The sequence below is a fragment of the Polypterus senegalus genome, chromosome 8 (assembly GCF_016835505.1).
Source record: "Polypterus senegalus isolate Bchr_013 chromosome 8, ASM1683550v1, whole genome shotgun sequence".
In the NCBI taxonomy this organism is placed as follows: domain Eukaryota; kingdom Metazoa; phylum Chordata; class Cladistia; order Polypteriformes; family Polypteridae; genus Polypterus; species Polypterus senegalus.
In genome coordinates, this window is record NC_053161.1 from 127999032 (window position 1) to 128020805 (window position 21774).

Here is a 21774-nt window from a genome sequence, read left to right on the forward strand (position 1 = left end):
GGAAAACGATGAAAGAGAGTTAATGACGTAAAACTATGGGAAAATATGCATATTTGTAATTTCTTACAGGTGGAAAGCTCACTAAATGCAGAGTAAAAGGAAAAATAAGACCAGCTAATTAAACAATGAAACATAAGAAATTTGACAAAAGTGTGGAGATCATTCTGTCCGTTAAGCTTGTTTGCTTAGCTAATAGCTTAGTTGTCCCAATATCTCATCCAAATTCTATTAAAAATTTGTCAAAGTTTCTGCATCACCTACATGTCTCTGTAGTTTGTTCCCACAACTCTTTGCATAAATAAGTGCTTCCTGGCTTCAGTCTTAAATTCACTTCCCCTTAATTTTCACTGATGTCCTTGAGTACGTGATTCAACTTTAAGCTGAAAGAATGTTGCTGGATCACCTTAATCAAAGCCTTTGAGGATTTTTAACATCTGAATTAGGTCCCCATGCAGTCTGCTCGTTGCTCTCCTCTGCACAGCTTCAAGTGCTGCTATGTCTTTCTTGTACCATGGTGACCAGAACTGCACACAATACTCCAAGTGTGTTCTTATATTCTGAGCATAAGGTCCTTTGACTTAAATTCAACAGTTTTTTATGATGTAACATTTTATTTGCCTTTTTAATTACTTCTGTACATTGCTTAGTAAATAAAAATGTGTCAACATTGTGGAGCACGGCCGGGGCACATGCCCAGCCAGGACGCCCCTTCTGTATATTTCCGGGGGAGCAGGCATGGGCTGTACAGTACCTCCCTCAGACCACTTGGTGGCAGCCCCCCTGGGTGACTATGGTTCCTCAGAAACCAGTAGAGGATTCGAGGTTGCCACCAGGGGCCGCTGCAACTTTTCCTGGGCCCATCTGGGCCGTAGTTCAACCACACCCAGAGATACAGTCGGAGGCAGGTGGTTAAGCACCTGAAGCTCTTCCCGGTGGGCTATAAAAGGAGCCAGCAGCCACAACTTCGGGAGCCTGAGTTTGGAGGAGAAGGAGGACAACGCTTGATGAGAGGAGTGGTGGTGAAGAGAAGTTTGTTTTGCTTTGTGCTTTTGTGTTGCTGTTTGTGCTTGTGGGATTGTGTTGTGTCTGTGGGTACGGGGAAGACGTAGCCCACAGGTAAAGGAAAATAAACGTTTATTGGTTTTTATACGTGCCTCTGCTGTCAGTCTGTGTTGGGTCGGCACCTATATAGTGCCTTTGTTACAACATATTCCCCTTAAATGTTTTTCAGTGGTTGCTTCCAGTATGATAGTGCCTCCCATCTTGTATTTATAACTGATGTTACTTTTGCCTACATATAGAACTTTGCACTTGAGAGAGTGAAATGAGATTAATCAGAGGTAAAATTACTCACTGATTGGAAAATTGGTTGGAACAAAAGCCTGCAGCCATTTGGGTCCTCCGAGACTGAACTTGGCAACCACAGCTCTAGGCTTCCTTCACAAGAGTGAATTTTTACAGTACTGCTAACATTTGATCCAGATTCTTACATTAGATATACCTAAACGCTCAGTCTTGAGATTCTTAAAATAGACCTGATAATACAAAAGTATAATAAAGAACATGTTGCATAGCCAGCATCTGAATTTCCCCATGAAATTAATAATGTTTTTCCTATTCTAATCTAATCACTTTACTGGGACACAATGTCAGGAAGTGTCCTCCTTGCAGAGAGCAAAAAACGACAATCTTAGCCATTCAGGACCCTCCATTCAATCAAATGCTTGTGCAGACTTGACCATGAGTGCTCCTCATATAATGGCGTGCTTCAGTGAATTAGTGAACTGAGTTAACTAAACCGTTGAACCAAATGCTGACTGAATCTATAAATGAAATTAATGCTTCTGAATCACAGTGCTAGTCTTGCAAGTATCAGCCAATCAGAAATGAGGCAATTCTCTGCACTGTTTGCCCCAAAGTATAATTGCTTGCAGTGCTAAAGAAGGTAGTTTTGTTTTATTGGCCGTATTATTACAGACTTGTTATCTTAATTGCAGTATGATTTGTTAAGCCTTTTTTCTTCCATTTCTTCTCTGTAGTGAGTGGGGGATATCTAAGAAGAAACACATTGTTACTTGATTATATAAATGAATTGAACTGTGAGCCTGTGATGGGTATCTTTTCACTGATCAGAAGCAGTTTGATGAACTGGAATGTCCTTCAGTATTCATTTCAGCTTTCTTATACCATAGCACCCAAAAATACTGTGCAGATCAAGTCAGATATACTCTCTATCACTTTGTAATATTAGGAGGGTAACCTATGAAGAAAAACTGTGCGTACACTGCTCTAACTGGCCTTAATTGCTGCACTTTTTTGTTTTTAGCCACACTGAGAACAGATCAGGCCTTGTCTGTATTGTGTTATGCTAAAAGTTGATATTGTTGCCCACTTCAGTAAGCATTAATAAATCTTAGGGAGAGTTCTCATGCTAATACGTTAGATCTACTTGCATGCAAAATATTGAGTACAATTCATCATTCGTGAGAACTTGTAAACACTCTATAATTATTTCCTTCCTGTAATGAAGTACACATATACTGCTCAGCAGCAAAAAATTCAGTGTTTCAAAAGCAAGTGGGAAGTGAATCAACCAATAAGTACAAATCACTGTCACAATTTCAGTCTCGATACTATATTTTAATACTTTTTGAAATTCGTTTTATTTTTGTACCTTGGTTTATACCTCAACCTGGTCACTCTGTAGAACTCTGTACATACTCTGTGCCTATGCTGTTTGTCTTCAGGTACCATACTTTGTTTTCCTCCTGTATCCAGAACACATGCAGATTAATGGCAGCTTTAAACTGGTCCTGTGTGAATGAGAGGGTGAGTGTAAGGCCTGTGATCAATTGCTGCCCCCCATTGGATTCTTTCCTGGAGCTGCTGGGACTCTCCATACTTGTGTCGTAGTAAAAGCCAGTCAGAAAATACGTAGATGCATGTATGAGAAACAATGAATTGTTGGAAAATTCCCAAATCTGAGGAATTCATTTTAAATCCTATTTATAAATGGTAAATGCATGTCTTGAAATAATCCATCCATTCATTTGCCAACCAGTTTAACCAGTTCAGAGTCATTAGGGCTTTGATGTAAATTAAGTACAATTATAAGAAACTTGTTGAAGTATTTTATTGCACACATTTTTTAAAGTAATAAAGCACTTATAGCAGCACTTCAAGTAAATTCTGTGAACTCTTTCTTGGAAGTGCTTATTTGGATCTTTAGAAAAATGTTTCCTAATCATTTATACCACCTTTTTTATTGTTTTCTTAAGAAAAGCTCTGTGCCTGAAGAAAAATGACACTTTTTTGCACCCCTAATCATGTAGGCTAAGTGGTCAGCAGAATGTTATGATTGGAAGACTGTTAGTTCCTTTTCTAATGGATTCTGGCTCAGCTTGAATGGACACTGAATGGCGACTCTTCTAGGGAAGTCAGATTACAGATGATGCTGCCTCGACGAGCTGGCGGCTGCATATTATCATCCCGTATCCTGAACACACTGCTGTGCTGTTTTCTTTTCTTTTGTTTTAGTCCTGAGTTTATGTCTGGACAATATTTTGTTTGGAAATGTGTAACACCAAACAATGTAAAGTGAAATAAATCGCATGTAATACTGGTAAACCAAAATTATCTTCCAATATTATATATTTTGTATATTGACATTGACACAAGCAACAGCCTTAAATTTTTTAGAGTGGCTTTCCTGATAAACACCCCAGCAAAGCAACTCAACCTGTAGTTGTACTGTCATTTAAGTATTGAAGCAATTAGAGCACAGACAGGTCAATCCTTTGCTCAGATTAGTGCAGCATTCATACCAAGCATAATCATAAAAAATATATAAGCACATAATTAGAGGGGTAGCATGTTGTTGCAGTAGTTAGCATTGCTGCCTTATGGATTCAGCGTCCGGTTTTTAAATCTCATACCTAGTCGTGGTCTGTTTTGTTCTCTCCATATCTCTACTGGTTTTTCTCCAGGTACTGCAGTTTTCTTTCTTTGTCCCCAAAGATGTGTTAGGATTCATTGTCAAGTCCAAAATTGACTGTGTGACTCTGGCAGTCTGTGTTGCACTCGTACCCCATCCAGGACTTAGTTGGCTAGCTTGTACCCAATATGGGCTCCAGTGCCCTGAACCACTGACTTGAATTAAGAGGGTTTAAGAATATTTGTTACATTTTGTCCAATTTTCCACTTCAGATTTTCGTCAAGTGGGAGTGATTTTTTGTTAATTTTATATCAGTTGCAGTCTGCTAATTTCTGAATGCCTCACGGTCTTAAGTGGATACAGCTATCGAAACTTGAGGTGTGCCATGATTAGTTTTTCCTCAAGGTCTTTAATTGTTTAGATTCTTTTGAAAATGAAGAGGGAAATTCACCTTTTTATAATAATTTAGGTGTTACTCTTATTTGAGTTTGACTAAAATCAGTGCATATGATATGAATAAAAAGTGATTACAATTAAGTCTTTATATCACAAGATTAAGGACTTTGTCAAATAGCAGAAAGAATACGATTTGCAATTGAACAGTGTTAAGACATGGAACTTGGCATTAAGCAAAAGAAGATCAAGAGGTGAAATGACTGTGTTTACAATTATGAAGAGAATTAGTACAGTGGATCAAGACTGTTATTTTAAAATGAGTTCATCAAGAACACAGCTGGACACTCATTAAAGGTAAATTTTATACAAACATTAGGAAGTTTTTTCTTTACACTGAGAACCATAGAGACTTGGAATAAGCTACCTAGTAGCGTGGTAGACAGTAAGACTTTAGGGACTTTCAGAAATCTACTTGATGTTTTTTAGAAGAATTAACTGGATAGGACTGGCGAGCTTTGTTGGGCTGAATGGCCTGTTCTTGTCTTGATTGTTGTAATGTTCTAATTAGACTTGTGGCATCACCATCATGGAGTAATTTAGGTCCATGTGAACTATAGACTGGCTTTAGTGAACAGCACAGACCTGCTCCACAAAAAATACCAAAGCTTCTGTCTATAGAGGATCAGGTCCTTTACTGTGTTTGACAAGCTTCTGTGGGTGTTGTATTTATCCACAGTTGCTGGTGTTCTGTTGCATGCAATGCTTTGCTGCACCGTCACATCATTCTGATCTTCAATATAGCCAGTTTTAGTAGACCCCATAAGGCTGTGAGTTAGTATTTCCTTAGAGATAAATTTCAATGTATACTGGGGTACTAGGGTTTTGTACCGTGTTAGCCATTATGAATTTAGAGAATAGCCAAGCAAAATGACACCTTTTTAGTTAGCCAATAAAAGGTGTCATTTTGCTTGGCTTTTCTCTAAATGTATACTGGGTAGATTATGTGTACAGCACTGGCTCTTGCATTAGTGTATTTATTTGCATGTTATTTTTACTATTTTGTACTACTTTTATATGCACATGAGCAAGTAATTTTTCTCTTGAGGATCAATAAACATCAATCTATCTATCTACTTTCTGCAAACAAATTTCTCAGCAGAAGTGTATCAAGAAACACTACTGGGGCTCCTTTATACCTACAGCAATACATTTGCATAATGCCTCACCAGGACTTGGTACAGTCAAGTCAGAAGTTTGCTTTGTTTTTAATGTGTTTGCTCTTTAGTCATTCTGGTGAGTGTTCAGACCATAGTGTGTATGTATATTTATTTGTTTGTTTATTTCAATAGCTTCTGTAAAAAGCCAAATTCTATCTATCTATCTATCTATCTATCTATCTATCTATCTATCTATCTATCTATCTATCTATCTATCATTAATCATCCCTTTTTATCTATCTATCTATCTATCTATCTATCTATCTATCTATCTATCTATCTATCAGTCACCCCTTTTCTATCTATCTATCTATCTATCTATCTATCTATCTATCTATCTATCTATCTATCTATCTATCTATCTATCTATCTATCTTTTATATAGTGCCCTTCATATCTATCTATCTATCTATCTATCTTTTATATAGTGCCCTTCATATCTATCTATCTATCTATCTATCTATCTATCTATCTATCTATCTATCTATCTATCTATCTATCTATCTATCTATCTTATTGGATAGCTAGTTATCTGAATCACAAATAGATAACAAAACACTCTGATGAGTGCTCTTCATAGATGGAGTGGAATAAAGATGTATCTTTTCTTATTTTCAGTCATATAAACACATCTATTACATAGTTTGTTATGGAACTGATTTGTGATATATTATCTATGTTGGTAAAGTCTATCTGTAAAGTTGAATATTTTTTGCTCAAGTAAAGTAATCTGTAGAGCCCATTTTAAGTAATTCTTCTTCTCTGTATGTGAATAATTTTGTGAAAGTAACTACTGAAACTTACTTCCAATTTCTTTTCTTCTTTTGTTGTAGAAAAAGAATACCTCTCTTCTGTTAAGTGTGAGTTCTCTGGCTACTTGTGGAGCTGCCTTATTAACTGTTCGTTTGTACTGGATGGGTAACAAACCTCCAAACTTTTCAAACTCGGATAACCCAGCTGCTGATTCAGACAACGCCATAACGAGGACTCTGACTTTCTTTTACTTGCCAGCACTCAATGTGTGGTTGCTCCTCTGCCCGAACACTTTGAGCTTTGACTGGTCTATGGATGCTGTGCCTCTAGTAAGGACCTTAGGCGATTGGAGGAACCTTCACACTGTGGCACTCTATGTTGGATTACTAGCCTCAGCCTGGGTTAGCCTTAGAAACCCTCCAAAAAATAAAGAGGCAAATGGAAAAGCCCATGCCATGAATGGGAAGCACAACTCTAATGGTAACAGCCACATACCGGATATAGGACACCAAAGCCACGAGTCTCACTCTCTAAAAACCGAGAATGGTGTACATAATCATTTCATTACAAGGACTTCCCTGCCTGCTACAGAAAATGTTGTAGCCTTCTCCATAGGACTGCTGGTGGTGCCCTTCCTCCCTGCCACTAATCTGTTTTTTTATGTAGGTTTTGTTATAGCAGAGCGTGTACTTTATATTCCCAGCATGGGCTTCTGTTTACTTGTGACGGTGGCCATGAGATCCCTGTATATTAAGTTCAGGAGGAAGGTCATGAAGAGCTTTCTTTTGTATTGCACTGCCACTTTGATTATTTTATATGGAATGAAGACAGTTTTAAGGAACCAAGACTGGCAGGATGAGGAAATGTTATACAAGTCAGGGATAAATGTCAACCCAGCAAAAGGTAAATATATTCTAATTTAAGTCGTCATTGTTTTTGTATTGTAATCCACACAATTATGTTTTTCATTCATTTATTTTGCATTTGAGAAAATTTTGAATCTATTATCCAGATTGTGATCTGATCATTTTATTTAATCCTAAGTTTTTTATAGATTTACTGCACACATGTTACTGCTTTCCAGAACAATGTGAACTGCAGCAAAGAATCAAAAAGTAAACTAACTTAACATGTTTCTATTCTATCTGTTTTCATACCCATTTATGCAGTTCAGGATCACAGGGGCTGCAGCCTAAATAGACAGCATTAACCACAATGCAGGAATCATCCCACAGTGGGGCAGCAGTCCATGACAGGTCTTACTTTTCATAATAAATCTGCATGGATGTATTGGTCAGATTCTAATAACATGATCATTGTAACATATTCACTTTACAGATTGTGTGTGTAAGGTAATTGTTACATTTAATATTGCAATGGGGCACTAGGATGGATGCTGTTTCAGCTGAAGTACCTTCATGTTCTGCTGTCAATGTTAATGCCCATCAATCTACATATTGTTTTCCTTCCCACTGACATGGTGTCAGAGATGCCAAAAATAGCAGAATAATGGAACGTCTATCTTTCTCCCACCCTGCTTCTAATGGTCTAATATCTCTTGTGTTTAATAACACTGCCAGTGCTCTGCTCCCCCAAAGATCTGTCACCCTTCTTCGTGCCTCCCTTGATGCTCAAACTCTGCTGATGTCAACCAAAATTGTGCTGCCTGAAAGGCTGACATCCACCCAGGTGTAATTCCTGCTGTCCACATCACCACCAGCTTCCAAGTGTCACAGACTTAAGTTTAGAAATATGACTACAAAAATAGAAAGGCAGGATGGCCCGGTGGCACAGTGGTTAGAACTGTTCACTTACAGCACCAGGAAACGTAGTTCAAAGCCAGGTCACTGTCTGTCTAGAGTCTCCCCGTTCTGGCTATGTCTGTATGGAATTTTCTAGGGATAACCTTGTTTTTCTTTGATAACTCATGTCAGTTTGATTGATTGATGAGTCTAAATTGGGAGAGAATGAACATGCTTTGTTATGGACTGGTTCCCTCATCCAGTTCAGGTTCCTGCCTTGCATCTAATACTGCTGCCCAAAAACCAGAATGAGGACTATGAGTCTTCAGGAAATGGATAGCAGTATATTAGGTTTCTTTTGGTTTTTTTTGCATTTTTAACACTTACAGTACATTGTTATTCTGATTAAGATGATCAGTATATTTCAGAAAGATTGTAGATGTGTAAAATTCCGACTAAGATTTTAAGGGTGAAAAAGTTTTCAGGGTGGGATCCAGCCATCATTTGTGGAAACAGAGCAATGATTGTTAAAGTGTGGTCTGCGGGTCAGTGTTGTACAAGGTGACGGTCAGCATTTGTGAGTTATGTGATGTTTACATTGCTAAGATATGTACTTATTTATGTATTTACACCAGAGCCAGTGATCATGACAGGCTTACACTAACTGCTGCACCACTGCACACCAGTTTCAAGTTAGTTTTGTTTTTCACATCAGTCTTCATGAAGTAAGTATAGATGTTTTGTAATCGATGTAATCATATTTAATACAATGCATTTTTTATTACTTGTTGTTCACGTACTGCAAATAACTGCTCTTGTCTTTGTTTTCCATGACTGCTAATGTATTTGTTTAACTATAATAAGGTTCTCATTTTTAAAATCTATTTTTTAAGTATGTTTATAAGAGAAGTATTTGTAAAAGCACTGAAGTCTGAAAACAAATCTCCAAATTGAAAAAAGGAATCTGCCAGGCAACATTAAAATCAAAAACTATAATTTCTTAAAAAAGAAAAACATATACTCAGGACTAGGGCATCACCAAAAAAAAAAAAAAAAATTGCATGAAATTCTGTCCTCCTGCTAAAGGCCTTTTACCTTAAGCTCTGTGTAATCATTTTCCCATCTGTTTATATCATTTGTTCTTATCTTGCCCTCATCTTGGAAGGTCGTATAATTTCTAAAGCTGACCTACAGTAGTTAAACATTCCTTCTGCATTTTGTGGTGCATAGTCTACAGGCTGTAATCATCTCCTGGAAACTTCATCTTCACTAATATCATTTTACGTTCAGAATTTGTGCCATTTAAGAAAACTTTAGGGGACTGGAAACATAAAAAAAGTAAGAAAAAAAAAAAAGATCATGTCTGTGTAATTTATTTGACTGATGTGGTGAAGTTTCTTTCTTTCTTTCTTTCTTTCTTTCTTTCTTTCTTTCTTTCTTTCTTTCTTTCTTTCTTTTTCTTTCTGCTATACACATGCATACACGGCCCATGTATACTCCCTGGAAGGCAGTCTCCGACTTTACAGAACACCACAAACCAAGTGGCTAAGCTTAAATGCTTAGACTCCCTACCTTCTCCACATTTCTAACAAAAAATCAGGGGCTTCCCCTAATCACATCTCCTATGTTATGTTTCATGAGCAGAATGACTTGTATCTCTTCTTATACAGTATTCTGTCTCTGGTGCAGAGCCACCATTTTAAGTAAAGAAAAACCTTCCAGTTTTTGAATCAGCTTGCAATAGTTAGTGCTGCTGCTTCACACACACACACACGATGCCACATCTGGTTGTTGTATGTGTATAGTGTGCACATTCTCTCTGTGTCACCATTTATTTTTTTTTCCAGATACTCTTGGTTTTCCTCCCACATTTGAAAGAACTGTGCATTAGATTGATTGTCAATTCCAAACTGGCCCCACGAGTTTAGTTTTGCCCCCCTCCAAGGATACTAAATTAAATTAAGCAGGTTACAGAATATTATATTAGATTGCATTTTTCTTCTTAGTTTGTAGATTTTCATGCTAGTTTAAAAGCTATAGATTGGACTGAAATCCATACCATTAAAGCTTTTAAAATTCTATAATGGTATGGATTAAAGTTAAAGCACTATTAAAATCAGATTAAGCAAAACGCAATTCAATCAAGAGTATACACTACACAATTCCAGAAAATTAACATACATTAAAGCGCCATTCAACAATTACAGCTTTAATCTTCCAAGATTACAGATAGGCTTTGTTCTCTATAGGAGATATAACATTCAATTTATTTCATTTTTGTACTAGTGTTTTCAGAGAACACTCTCAGAGAACTTCATAAAATGTGTAATGCAATAACACTCATATGCGCTTGTCATTACTTGACGGCACAGAACATCCTCAAACACAGTTTAATCTTGTTCATGGTCACCGGGTGCTAGAACCTGTCATGGCAGCATCGGCTTGAAGGAAAGGACCAACCCTGAATGAGATGCTAGTCTGTTACACAGCCCACTCACAGACACACACACAAACACCCATGCTCACTTTCACACAGGGTCAATTTAGAATCCCCACTTAATCTAATCCTCATGTTTTTGATATGTGGGAGGAAAAACAGAATGGACTCAAGCAGAACATGAAATTCCACAAAGACCAGCACTAGGACAAGAGGCCCAATGTAAAGTGTTATGTTATACTGTTCTTCTGTCTGTTCACAGGGGCTTGTTAGCACAAGTTATGTATGGGTACCCAGTGACCACTCCCAATCCCTTCAAAGTAATTTTCAGTTGTACAAAAAGCAACAAATTGAGAAAAACTCTAGGCATTACTGAGCAAGCCTAGAATAATTGCGAAAAAGAAGCATCAATTTATAGTGCAATTTGAAGTGAACGATTTCACTTGGCCAGTCATGCAGGATGAGAGAATTTCAGAACTGATTTAATTAAATTCTGCTGAAGCTGGAATGGGTCTTGACGGTCTGGGTTTGGCTACCTTGAATAATGTTTTATAAGCAGCTATCCAACAGCCAGCAGGGCTTGAAGGCCAATGTCTTTATACCGGTCCCAGAAGACCCCAGCTAAGCTGTGTTGGTTTATGTGATTTAAGTTTTGAGTGACAAGTGGAGGCCACAAGATGACGTGCAATCTGCAGCACATAGTTCCCTAGATTGCAAAAGCAACTTCTGAAAATGAAATATACAAGAAGACCTTATTCTTTCTGTATAACGGTGGGTGCAGCAGGCTTTGTTACCACTGAACTGTGGTATCCTTTTCTCTATATGTTTTTGTGTGAGGAATAGCTATGAGTAAAGACCACTGACCTTATTTTTCATTTGCAGATCATTTATGAGATGCTTTACTAAATATTGAGATTTCATATTATAATCATTAAATAAAAAGATAACAGGTGGTAATGACACCCAGGTAAGAGTCTGTGGTATAGCTGTTGCTTATTTTGTTATATGCTGCTTTGCCCACAGCATTTCACCATAATAGCTCTGCTTTTAATTGTAATTGTTTTACTTTTTAGCGTCCTTGGGCTTTGCAGCTTTTCACTACCAGTTTCTATTTTTTAATACTTGAGCTACAGTTGTAAAAAGGGTTGTTTTGTAAAGACAGCCAACTTGGAGTATCACTCTTACTAGCTTCAGCCTTCAGAGCTTTGCTAAATAATGCTTTCTGTCTCTTCGTCAGCATGGGGTAACCTTGGGAATGTCCTCAAGAGCCAGGGCAAGATGGCAGAGGCTGAAAAGGCCTATAGAAACGCCTTATACTATCGCAGCAACATGGCTGACATGCTGTACAATCTGTAAGTATGCATGACTCATCTTGATTCACTCAAAGCATGGCAGGATGAATGATGCTATTGAATGCTTGCAGCTACTCGTATAGAGAGAGATTGTTTCTACAGCCCCCTACCCCCACCCCTTTAGCCCCCTCACCACCGCTTCCCCAAGCCCTTATCTTCTTTCTTTGACATTACTTTCATTAATTATGTTGAAGTTGATAGTGAGTCTTTCCTTGTGTTTCATTGGTTAGTATGGCACTCATTGCTCTAGGCACTACAAATTTGAATTCTTGGCTGTTTTTCTTGAAGTGATTTGAGAAATTAGATTAGATTAACTTTATTAATCCCATGGGGAAATTAAATAGTTTGTTAGTAGATGTAAAGATACTGTAGATAAATACCGTAACTTCTAAAAATATGGTATGCTAGATTTTTACGCATTTATGCATGTAAATACTGTAAGTGACACTGTGTTCTCCATTAGTACTTGATGCCCCCACTCCCTTTACCCCCACCAGCCTGGGATAAAAACTAGCCTTTGTGCTTCTAGCCTCACCATGGACAGCATGTAAACAGTTTAACTGGCTGAATTTAAGCTCTAAAGACTGGGCAGTTAAAAATATAATTATCTCAATACATCAATCACTAGTATGCAGACCCCAACCATGCCTGTCACTCTGCCCCAAATTTAAAGTCAATGAGGTGTGTGATCACTGATTCTAATGTTATTTTAACTAAGATTAGATTCTTCCTTATGTCCTTAGTAACATGTGTCTGCCTTCTGGAATTGAACCCTAGTTACTACTTTCTCATGTGTAAGGTGGTTGCAAACAGTATGATTATAGAACAGAAAGTCATTTTTAGGTTGAATTGTTAGCATCATTGTTAACCCTGAGAACAATGTAAATCAAGGCACAAAAACATGCAGCGTTACAATGCTTGAAGGCCTTATTTAGTGTGGTTGAGTCAGTGGCACGTTACACCACTTGTGAACGGAAAGGGTGCCAAACTTGATGACTGCAGTCACTGATCATGGCTAGAAATCACAGAGCATGACAAATTACACAACTTCATGATGACTTTCCAGTACGGTTTCACATTTCCAGCTCATCCCTTTTTCTGACAGCTAATAGTGTGCTGCCTGGCTGAACCAGAGCTGTAGAAATGCTTTCAAGGTATGGAAGTTCTGGCAAAATCATCAATCCACTGTCTGATTGGTGACTTGAAACTGAACAGGTCTGCTAATTCTGCTAATTACCATTAAATGCATTCATATAAAAGGATCAGTGTTAGCATCAGAACGAGGGCAATAGTGAGGTCCTAGAAAGACATATTAGAAAATTAGAAAGGCATATTAGAAAGACAAATTAGAAAATTCAATTTAAATCACAAATACATATTAAATCTCTAAGTCAGTATCTCAGGTTCTCTTACCTAATCTTCTGACAAAGGTGTAAAAACTGTTTGCAAAACATTTACTTAGTTGAAAAAAATGGAATGAAAGGACATCCCTACACTAGCAGTTATTGTTAAGCATCACCTTAAATGCAGTAAAAGGGATTTCAAACTTTGGATTTTATTGTGCATCCATCCATCTTCCAAACTTACTTTCAGCATTCGAGATATAAAAAATTCAGGAGTCTGTATTAAAACCATTGGGCTCAAGGTATAAATCAAATGTTTAGGATGCCAGTCACATTCACACTTGCTCATGCATACTGTTTCAGTTTAGTACTGCCAGTCAGTCTGGGGCAAGAAATAACCCCAAGACAAGCAACACAAATAAGGGTAGAATACACAAATTAAAAGACATTGACTAGACCAGGATTTCAGTTTTGGTCCTTAGAGATGTTGAGGCAACGTAACTATCCACAGCACTCATCTGTCCCATTGTTGGTATGAAAGATTTAATTTTCTATTCTTAAATGTTTCAATCACCAGCCCATGCATCCAAGAGTTTATTTTTCTTTTTTTCCAAGCTCTCTAGTCTGTTGTATGTGGCCCATTTTTCGGTTTCCTCATGTGGTCATGGGCCTGATGCCACAATAGGATACTGCCTCCAGCTGTATGTGACCAGTACTTCAGCCCAACAAATGTTTTTACATTTAAAAGCCAGTTTCCTAGGGAGCCATTTGAGCCGTCTGTCTCAGTGCATATGGAGCAGAGGCGCCACTCGTTATGTGGCCTACTTTTAGACTTTATCAGCCTGTATGATAATTACATTTTGTTTCCAGTTTTCCATTGTTGTTTTGATTGAACACAAAGATGGTACTATCTCAGAACAATATACGAAACCAGCGGAGGGTTTAATGAGTCTCCATTAATAATCTCATCCCTGTAACCAAATTAATGTGGAAGGAAAAAGAAAAACATACCAGTGGAGGCCACATTTTTGCTGATTGTACAATTGCTTTTGTAAAGCTGACCTTGTTTATTGGACTTACCCAATGCTTCAGTAAAGCTCATTCAGAATTGTCTTATCTCCTCTGAATTTCATGACAGCAGTTATTGTAATATGCTTTAAATTTAAACTATGGACAGATTGTATTTCACATAAAGTACACAGAGCCATTAAGGAGACGGCTTTGAAGAAACTCCATGCTTTGGCTCGAAGAAGAAATCTGAAATTCATCTTGTCTATAAATATAAAAAGTACATCTTCTACTTGGCAATGATATATGTTATGGGACCCAGTCTAAAAGTCCTGTTTAGGGTTTTTATTGAATCTTTGGCCGAGTGTTAATAGCTTTCCTTTAGCACTCTGCATCAGCAACTAGAAGCTGGCTGTGAGGTTTAAAGGATACTCATGCTGTGCTCATCACTCTCTGGATGTCTTTTAAAGCAAATAGTTGCAAAGTCCGCTGTTTTTTGTGATGCCTGAGCCATTTAATCATAGCATATAACCTAATGAGTGGGTAGCCTTTTCAATTATCATTTTTATTACTTTTTCTATTCTTCTTTGGGATAAATTTTAAAGCAAATGGTTAAAGATAGATTATTTATTATCACACAAACTATTTATAAAGTTTATTGTCTGTAATTTATAAGTCCATAATCTCAATTTCTCATGCTGTCAACCACCAAGTTTAAATTATGGCTTGTTTTCATTACATCCTACATACAATAAGTATCCTTACTACATCCTGTGTTTTTGTATTTATTGTATGTAACCTATTTAAATTTTAAATTATATTTTGAAAATGGCTTTAGAATTTAGATAACTAAAAACTGGAATTGACAGTAAAGTGCGGTCTATTGATTTGTTTTATATGATAACAATAGAAAGCCTTCGATAGTGCCTTTAAACTCACTGCGCCTCATTCGTGAAATGTGAACGGATCAAAAGTGTGTAAACTGTTGTAGAAGCAAATTCTGCTGTTCATCAGTACTTTAGTAGTGCCGATTTATATGTAGCTATGAACAGATTTTACACATTTATCACGCGTGTAATATGAATGGAAATTACAAATGCAGCTAAATATCGTTTTCCATCTGTACAAATTGCTATTTTATTTTATATTGTCTTTTCTCATTATCACAATACTACACATATTCCAGTAAAATTTAAAATATTGGAAGATATTACATATATAACAGCTTGTGCAAAAATAGTTGACAATCAGCAACTTTAACTTTACAAGTATTTTAATTAATAAAGGTAAATAGGTCATCAACCAAAGGTGTTTTGCGATTTTATTTTCTACATGTCGAAACACAGTTATATATTTTTTGCTCAGATTTCAAGTAATACCATTTGCATTTGACTTTTTGAACAGTCTGTATGATGAATGCCACTGAATTAGTGGTGTCCCATTACTTCTTTCTAAGATTTTGATTTAGTTGTTCTGCTACTAAAAGGAGAAAATATTTTTTTATTTTTTTCCACCTTAACTAAAATAACTTCTAAGCATTTGAATCATTTCTTTGTTGCTATGGGACATTTTTGCAAACGTTATGTGTGTATTAATCACAGTCTTCTTATATAGCCGTAAACTGTATGGAAATGGGGGAAGATTTATGCTAACTGATTGATGACATAAACGTAACAGTCATTTACAACTAATTGGCATCAGCCCACATAGCTGCTTAGGATAAATAAGTAAAGTGCTCATGAATCCATTCTGAGGTTTTAGTAGGACTATCTTTTACACAAAATATACCTGTAAATTTTAAAACATTACATCTTGCCTGAAGAAGGGGCCTGAGTTGCCTCGAAAGCTTACATATTATAATCTTTTTATTTAGCCAATAAAAGCTGTCATTTTGCTTGACTTCTCATTACATTCATAATGGCTAACACAGTACAACACCCTAGTACTAAAAACATTTCCTAAATAATACCTTTGCTTTTGCTAATGTTTTAAATAGTTATAATGTTTTCCATGTTCCCAGCTTTCAATAGTCACGGTTTAGCACTATTATAATGCATCTAATAATATTCTAAGATTGTATCATAAGATGTAAATTGCTTTTCATGTGCAAACAATAGATTACATCAGTCTTTCTATTATCTGTCCCTGCTTTGCTTGATTCAGGGTCATCAGGAACGCAGACTACTGGCAGGATCAGACACAAGGCAGGAGCCAACCCACACATTAGGAACAGCAAAAGCTCTTTGTCTGCATACATTAAACTAAACATAATAAGCTAAGATTAGATATATTGTTTTTTTAATCTAATTCACGGTGATACAGTACCACAGTGTATAGTGTTGCCCTCTCACAGTAGTTGGACCATCAGTTCCAAGCTAAACTGGCTGCTAATTTGTCTAAAATAAATAATTTTCTCTGCAATGAAATGTTATATTAAATATGATTAAAACCTTTAGCTTTGTTTTAAAAGTACTGCTTTCACCTTAAATAATAAGATCATGTAATGTAGCAAATGCCTTGTAACAACAGACAATATTCATACATCTTCAAAACAGGTCACTCAAGGTCTGCTATAATAAGATGTAAGATTTCTGTATTTATGAAATACATGTTGATGAAATGCATACTAAATTAAAATTAAAAATCATTCATTATAAAAGGAATGCTATTTGAACTCACCGTCTTGAGGTTAGGAAAAAGGGCACCTGATACAAACACATTAATGTACAAAAAAGGTCACAGTTTATCTCTGCTGCGTGCAGAATGTCTTGTGAGTGAAGAATCTGAAGTTAGCTGAACTTCAACTGGCAGATCCACAGAGCCTGTTGCACATGTTTATATGTTTCTAAAGTTATGAAAAAATTAAAAAACACAAATGTCGTTACCCACTTGGAGATCTGTGCTGCTTCAATTGACTGCTAGAAGCAGAGTAGCATGGATGAATAAAAGCAGAAAGTGTTTCAAACTTTTCTTAAAGCTATGGAGACAATATTGCAATTGCATTATGTGTTAATAATAATAATAATAATAATAATAATAATACATTAACTCATTGGTTGAATCACAAGTGTCCCTCACACATTCAAAAGCAAAGTTACTCCTGCGACGCACTGTTCTCTTTAGCTATAGCAAACTGAAAGTTCTGCCTAGGCACTCATTTAATGAATACTTGGAAATACACACAGAATGGCAGAAGGAAATGTTGCATCATTAACATATGGTGTGATTGGGGTGGTGCAGGGGCCTGCACTTATAATTGTACTTTGCCAAGTTTGCGATGCTTGCTAGTAATAAGAGCAGCACTTTGAAAGAGCAGCCATAGTCTCAGCTTTCATCTCATTCCATGAAGACTACAGTAGTTTATCATTCATAGCTGATGGTCTCAGCTGAAACAGAACAAAGTACTTCTCCTGAAAGTATAGCTTTTGGGGTTTGTTTTTTTTTTTTTCAAACAATTCCGCATTTTTTAACATTTTTTTCAATGTGAATGATTTTCCATATTTGAAGAATGTTTCAAATTTGATTATTCTTTTGATAGCCCTAGTGCTCTATTATGGGAGTTGTAAGTTCTTATGTTCTCTCACACAATTCAAAACATGATGTTAGGATAATTAATGGCTATAATGTGGTCTGGTAAGAATAGCTGTGGCTGTATGTAGCAAATATCAAACATGAACCATATTAGGAGGAAAACGAAATGAAGGAAAATCTAGAAATTCACATTGTATAAAAATTGATATACCAAAAAGTCACCCATGTAACTTTAGTGTTGATGAACCTGTAGGTGAAGCATCAGGAATAATTTGAATATTGTAATGTTAGCAAATGACTTCTTTTTATTCTGTATAATAGAGTAATAAGTGCTGCCTTTATTTAAAAAAATAACTTTTTATAGGCAACATTTTAGAGCAGCATCATTGGGCTGTCTCTGCTGGGCATCACAGTAAGGCTATCCTAGTTTTATGTATACAAATTCTCTCTCTAGGTTACTTGAGGAAACCTCATAGGTAATTAGTTAACTGATGACTCTTTTCCAGCGTCTGTTTTTTAAATGTGTCTCAGTCACAGTAAGTCCACACTGCAGGCAATTTGGCTTTGTAAGTGGTTGTTAAGGCAGAAGGAGGAAATGGCCATCGAAAGGATCAGCATCTTTAATTCCCCCATCCCTAGATACTACCTGCGCTTATATACAGCCTTAATGAAAGAAGAAGGGCAAACTGCAAGAGATTTATGTGAACTGAAATGTTTGTTATGTTTTTCTGGGGCAGCAAAGTGGTTAGCAGTTTCCTGTGTTCAAATCCCATGCCCATTTATTGTCTCTGTGTAGTCTGCACATTCTCCTTGTGTCTGTGTGGTTTTCCTTGAGGTCTTCTGCTTTTCCCCTCACATCTCTAAGGATACATGCGGTAGGTTCATTTGGCAGTTCTAAAGTGGACTCGTGTGAATGTGTGGGGTTTCTGTGATGGACTGGGGTCCTCCCTTGTGCCTTGTGCTGTCAGAAAAGACTCTGACCACCTTCCCTTAAATCTGAACAGGATTAAGTGGCTTGAGTTATGGTATTTTATATTTGGCTTATACTTTTAGCCGGAATGACTTATGAGATTAGGACACAATAAAATTGTTTTTGTGTTTTTTTAACTGGGTTGTGCACAAGCAGGTTATGATACCAACTGACAAAAATTAAATATCTAAGCAAGTTAATAAAGTGAATGATGTTAAAATATAGCATTGATATTACATTTTATAGAATGATAAGTATTAATTATTTAAACATATTTTATTAGTATTGTATTTTTACCATTATTACGAGGGAGGCTATTTATCTTTTTGGTAGGGTTACTTTTGTACAGCCAATACCAGTGTTAAAGATTTTCTGTTGCTGCGACTATCCATATCATTCATTTGTCAAACGTATTGCAAAACTGTACAGGGAGATTCTAATGAGCAGGGTCCCGAGTTATGATGTGTTACTCACGTAATAATGAAATGATAAAAACAAAATAAATACAGTGCATACCTGGAGACAACTGTGGACGTCATCCAATATCCAATATATATGTTTCCAATATCTGTGCCAGGTCCTGAATGAGATGTTTCGAAAGTGTTTCCCTAATCTTGTACTGCTTCCTAAACGCTATCTGAGACTGCTAGATAGAAGCGATACACCAATATGTCCGCACATGAAACACCCTCTGCTTAATCGTGTATGCCATCCTTCCCTGTACTGAATTTAGAGGGGAACTGCTAATGCATTCACTTCATGTACACAGGAGTTTGCTGTAGGTGCCAGTCCGGTAGACAGACACCGACGTTTTGCCACCCGCTGACAGTCACGATATAAGAGTGCCATGACTCGCTCATTCGTACATTTATCCAGGAATACTGTGATCTTTATTTCGTTTGGATTTCTTTATTATTAAGACAGTAATACATTATAACTTGGGGCCCTGCCCATTAGAATCACCCTGTAAGTCTAAGATGTCTATTACCCCCACACTGCTGGATAAAGACAGCATATCTACAAAGAGTTGATATGCATATATTTGGGCATTCAAAGAAATAACAAAAATAAATAAATAAAATGAAAATACACAAATAAACCTGAGCAGTTGTAATATTATTATTTTTGTACTAGTCTTTCTTTTATGGGGAATTAAATTAGAATAAGAAGTAAGATCACCAGATTTGCCAATTTTCGGGTTTTTGTAGATGTTTTGAGTCCTTGTCAGTATTTCAACTGAAAATCTTTTACAGTAGAATGAATTACAATACTATTCACTGCAGGGCTTAAATCCAGGTTTTAATTCATGTTCCTGATTTTTACAGTATCTAGCCAGCTCGTAAAGCAAAAGGCCAAGTGCCTCCAGTGCAACTGTCTTTCACTGCGAAAACTCCAGCATCTTTGACTGTCTGATAAAAGTCGGAACACCTTTATTTCTTGTAGCCTCAAGGACAAGTGTAGAGTGCGGCTGTGTTCGTATTCTGCTCACTACATTTCACACCACTCGACAGGGTGGTTCACCTCAACTGTTAAATGCAGCTTTAGCCTGCAGCCCTTATTTTGTTCTTCTAAGTGATTGTGCTTGCCATTGATCCTTTGTTGCTTTTCTATTTTTTTTTCAGAGGTTTACTGTTACAAGAAAACAACAGATTCTCTGAAGCCCTGCACTACTACAAGTTGGCCATTGGAAGCAGGCCCACACTAGCTTGTAAGTAACATGTTTTCATGACCATTACTGTCATTGTACACTTTTATGCCCGCCTTTGAACAGAAGAGAGGAAAAGCAGCTTTTCTCTACTCAGTTAGTGACTAATGCGGCTTGAAAAGTTATTTTTGCTTGTTAATAATTCCAGGCGAGTGCATACCCATTGAATTTTAGGTTTGATGGAAGGGTTGCTATTTAATCGTTGTTACTTCCTAATTTAAATTTTTTCATCTTTACTTTTTACACAGAAGTTATTTCATGCTATTTTAGGCGATCATCTGCTCCATTCAACTGCTGGAGAAATTTAATTGCATAAAGCCCTGTGTTGCTCTTGTTTCGTTACTTGCTGTCGCATTTAACCTCAAAGTTTTCTGTAGCAGGCGGTACACCGTATCAGAAACAGACTGAAATTTCAGATTAATTATGCAAGCGCTTTACCTTTCTAAAAGGGAATTTACACATTGAGAGATTTCAAAGTAATACTGCTAATCTAATCTGAAATACCCAGAAATCAACCGGCCAGCAAGAATGTAAATGTTAATTAATGTCCTGCAACCTTCATTTTATTGTGCCTGCAATTTTTTTTTTTGTAATACAGGTAGAAAAAGGTAATTAATTTTTCACAGGAAATTGTTCTGCAGGTCACACTACTTACATATCTTTTCCTGTTATGACTAAATGCCTAAGGGTTCATAATTCACTTTAGCTGCATGTTTATTGCCATAGCAGTGTTGGGAAGAGTTGAATAGAGAAGTACTTGAACTAGAAAGAACAAAAAAATACACTTTTCCATCATAAAATGTGTGCTTTTCAAAGCAACAAGAGCTTTAATGAGTTTCTGTCAAATGTGAATAGCTAGTTATTATATAAATGAATTGGGTGTTTGGTTTGCATGCTAAATAATCAGTAAATTCAACAGTTTTAATTAGTTATTCTATTAACTAGCTCTTCCAAAAGAACTCTGAAAGTGTGTGAAATACTCAGTTAAAACTTCAATGGTTCCTCATTATACACTCTAATGGATTCTTTTTGTCACTACATATAGGTTCCTATGATAAACGCAGATTGAATAAAACAACCCATTTCACACCTCAGTGGCAATACCCACATGCACAGATATACATACATCTGTATCAAGCATGTGGAGATTTTTTTCTTTGCAAGCAGTACTATGAAGACATAAAGCTGAAAGTTTCTCTTTGTATCCAAATGTATTCACTTTTAATATTAATTCTTAGAATGTCCTGCTGTCTGCTGTTAGCAAACATACCGGAAAGGGCTGAAAACCATCCATGTGGTTTCCAAATAATGGCTTAAAAATAGATAGATGTTGTAATAGTGTACATGAAGTGATAATTTGGGGATTAGCTGTTTGAATTAGTAAGA

General features: G+C 36.6%; 1 protein-coding gene across 1 annotated transcript in view; it reads left to right on the forward strand.

Moving 5' to 3' along the window:
• Positions 1-21774, forward strand: part of tmtc2a (transmembrane O-mannosyltransferase targeting cadherins 2a) — a 515972-nt gene that overhangs the window by 377056 nt on the left and 117142 nt on the right. Inside the window, exons 3-5 of the mRNA XM_039761768.1 lie at positions 6381-7203; positions 11717-11831; positions 20306-20391. Coding sequence (XP_039617702.1) covers positions 6381-7203; positions 11717-11831; positions 20306-20391 — 1024 coding nt within the window. The remainder of the gene's footprint in view (positions 1-6380; positions 7204-11716; positions 11832-20305; positions 20392-21774) is intronic.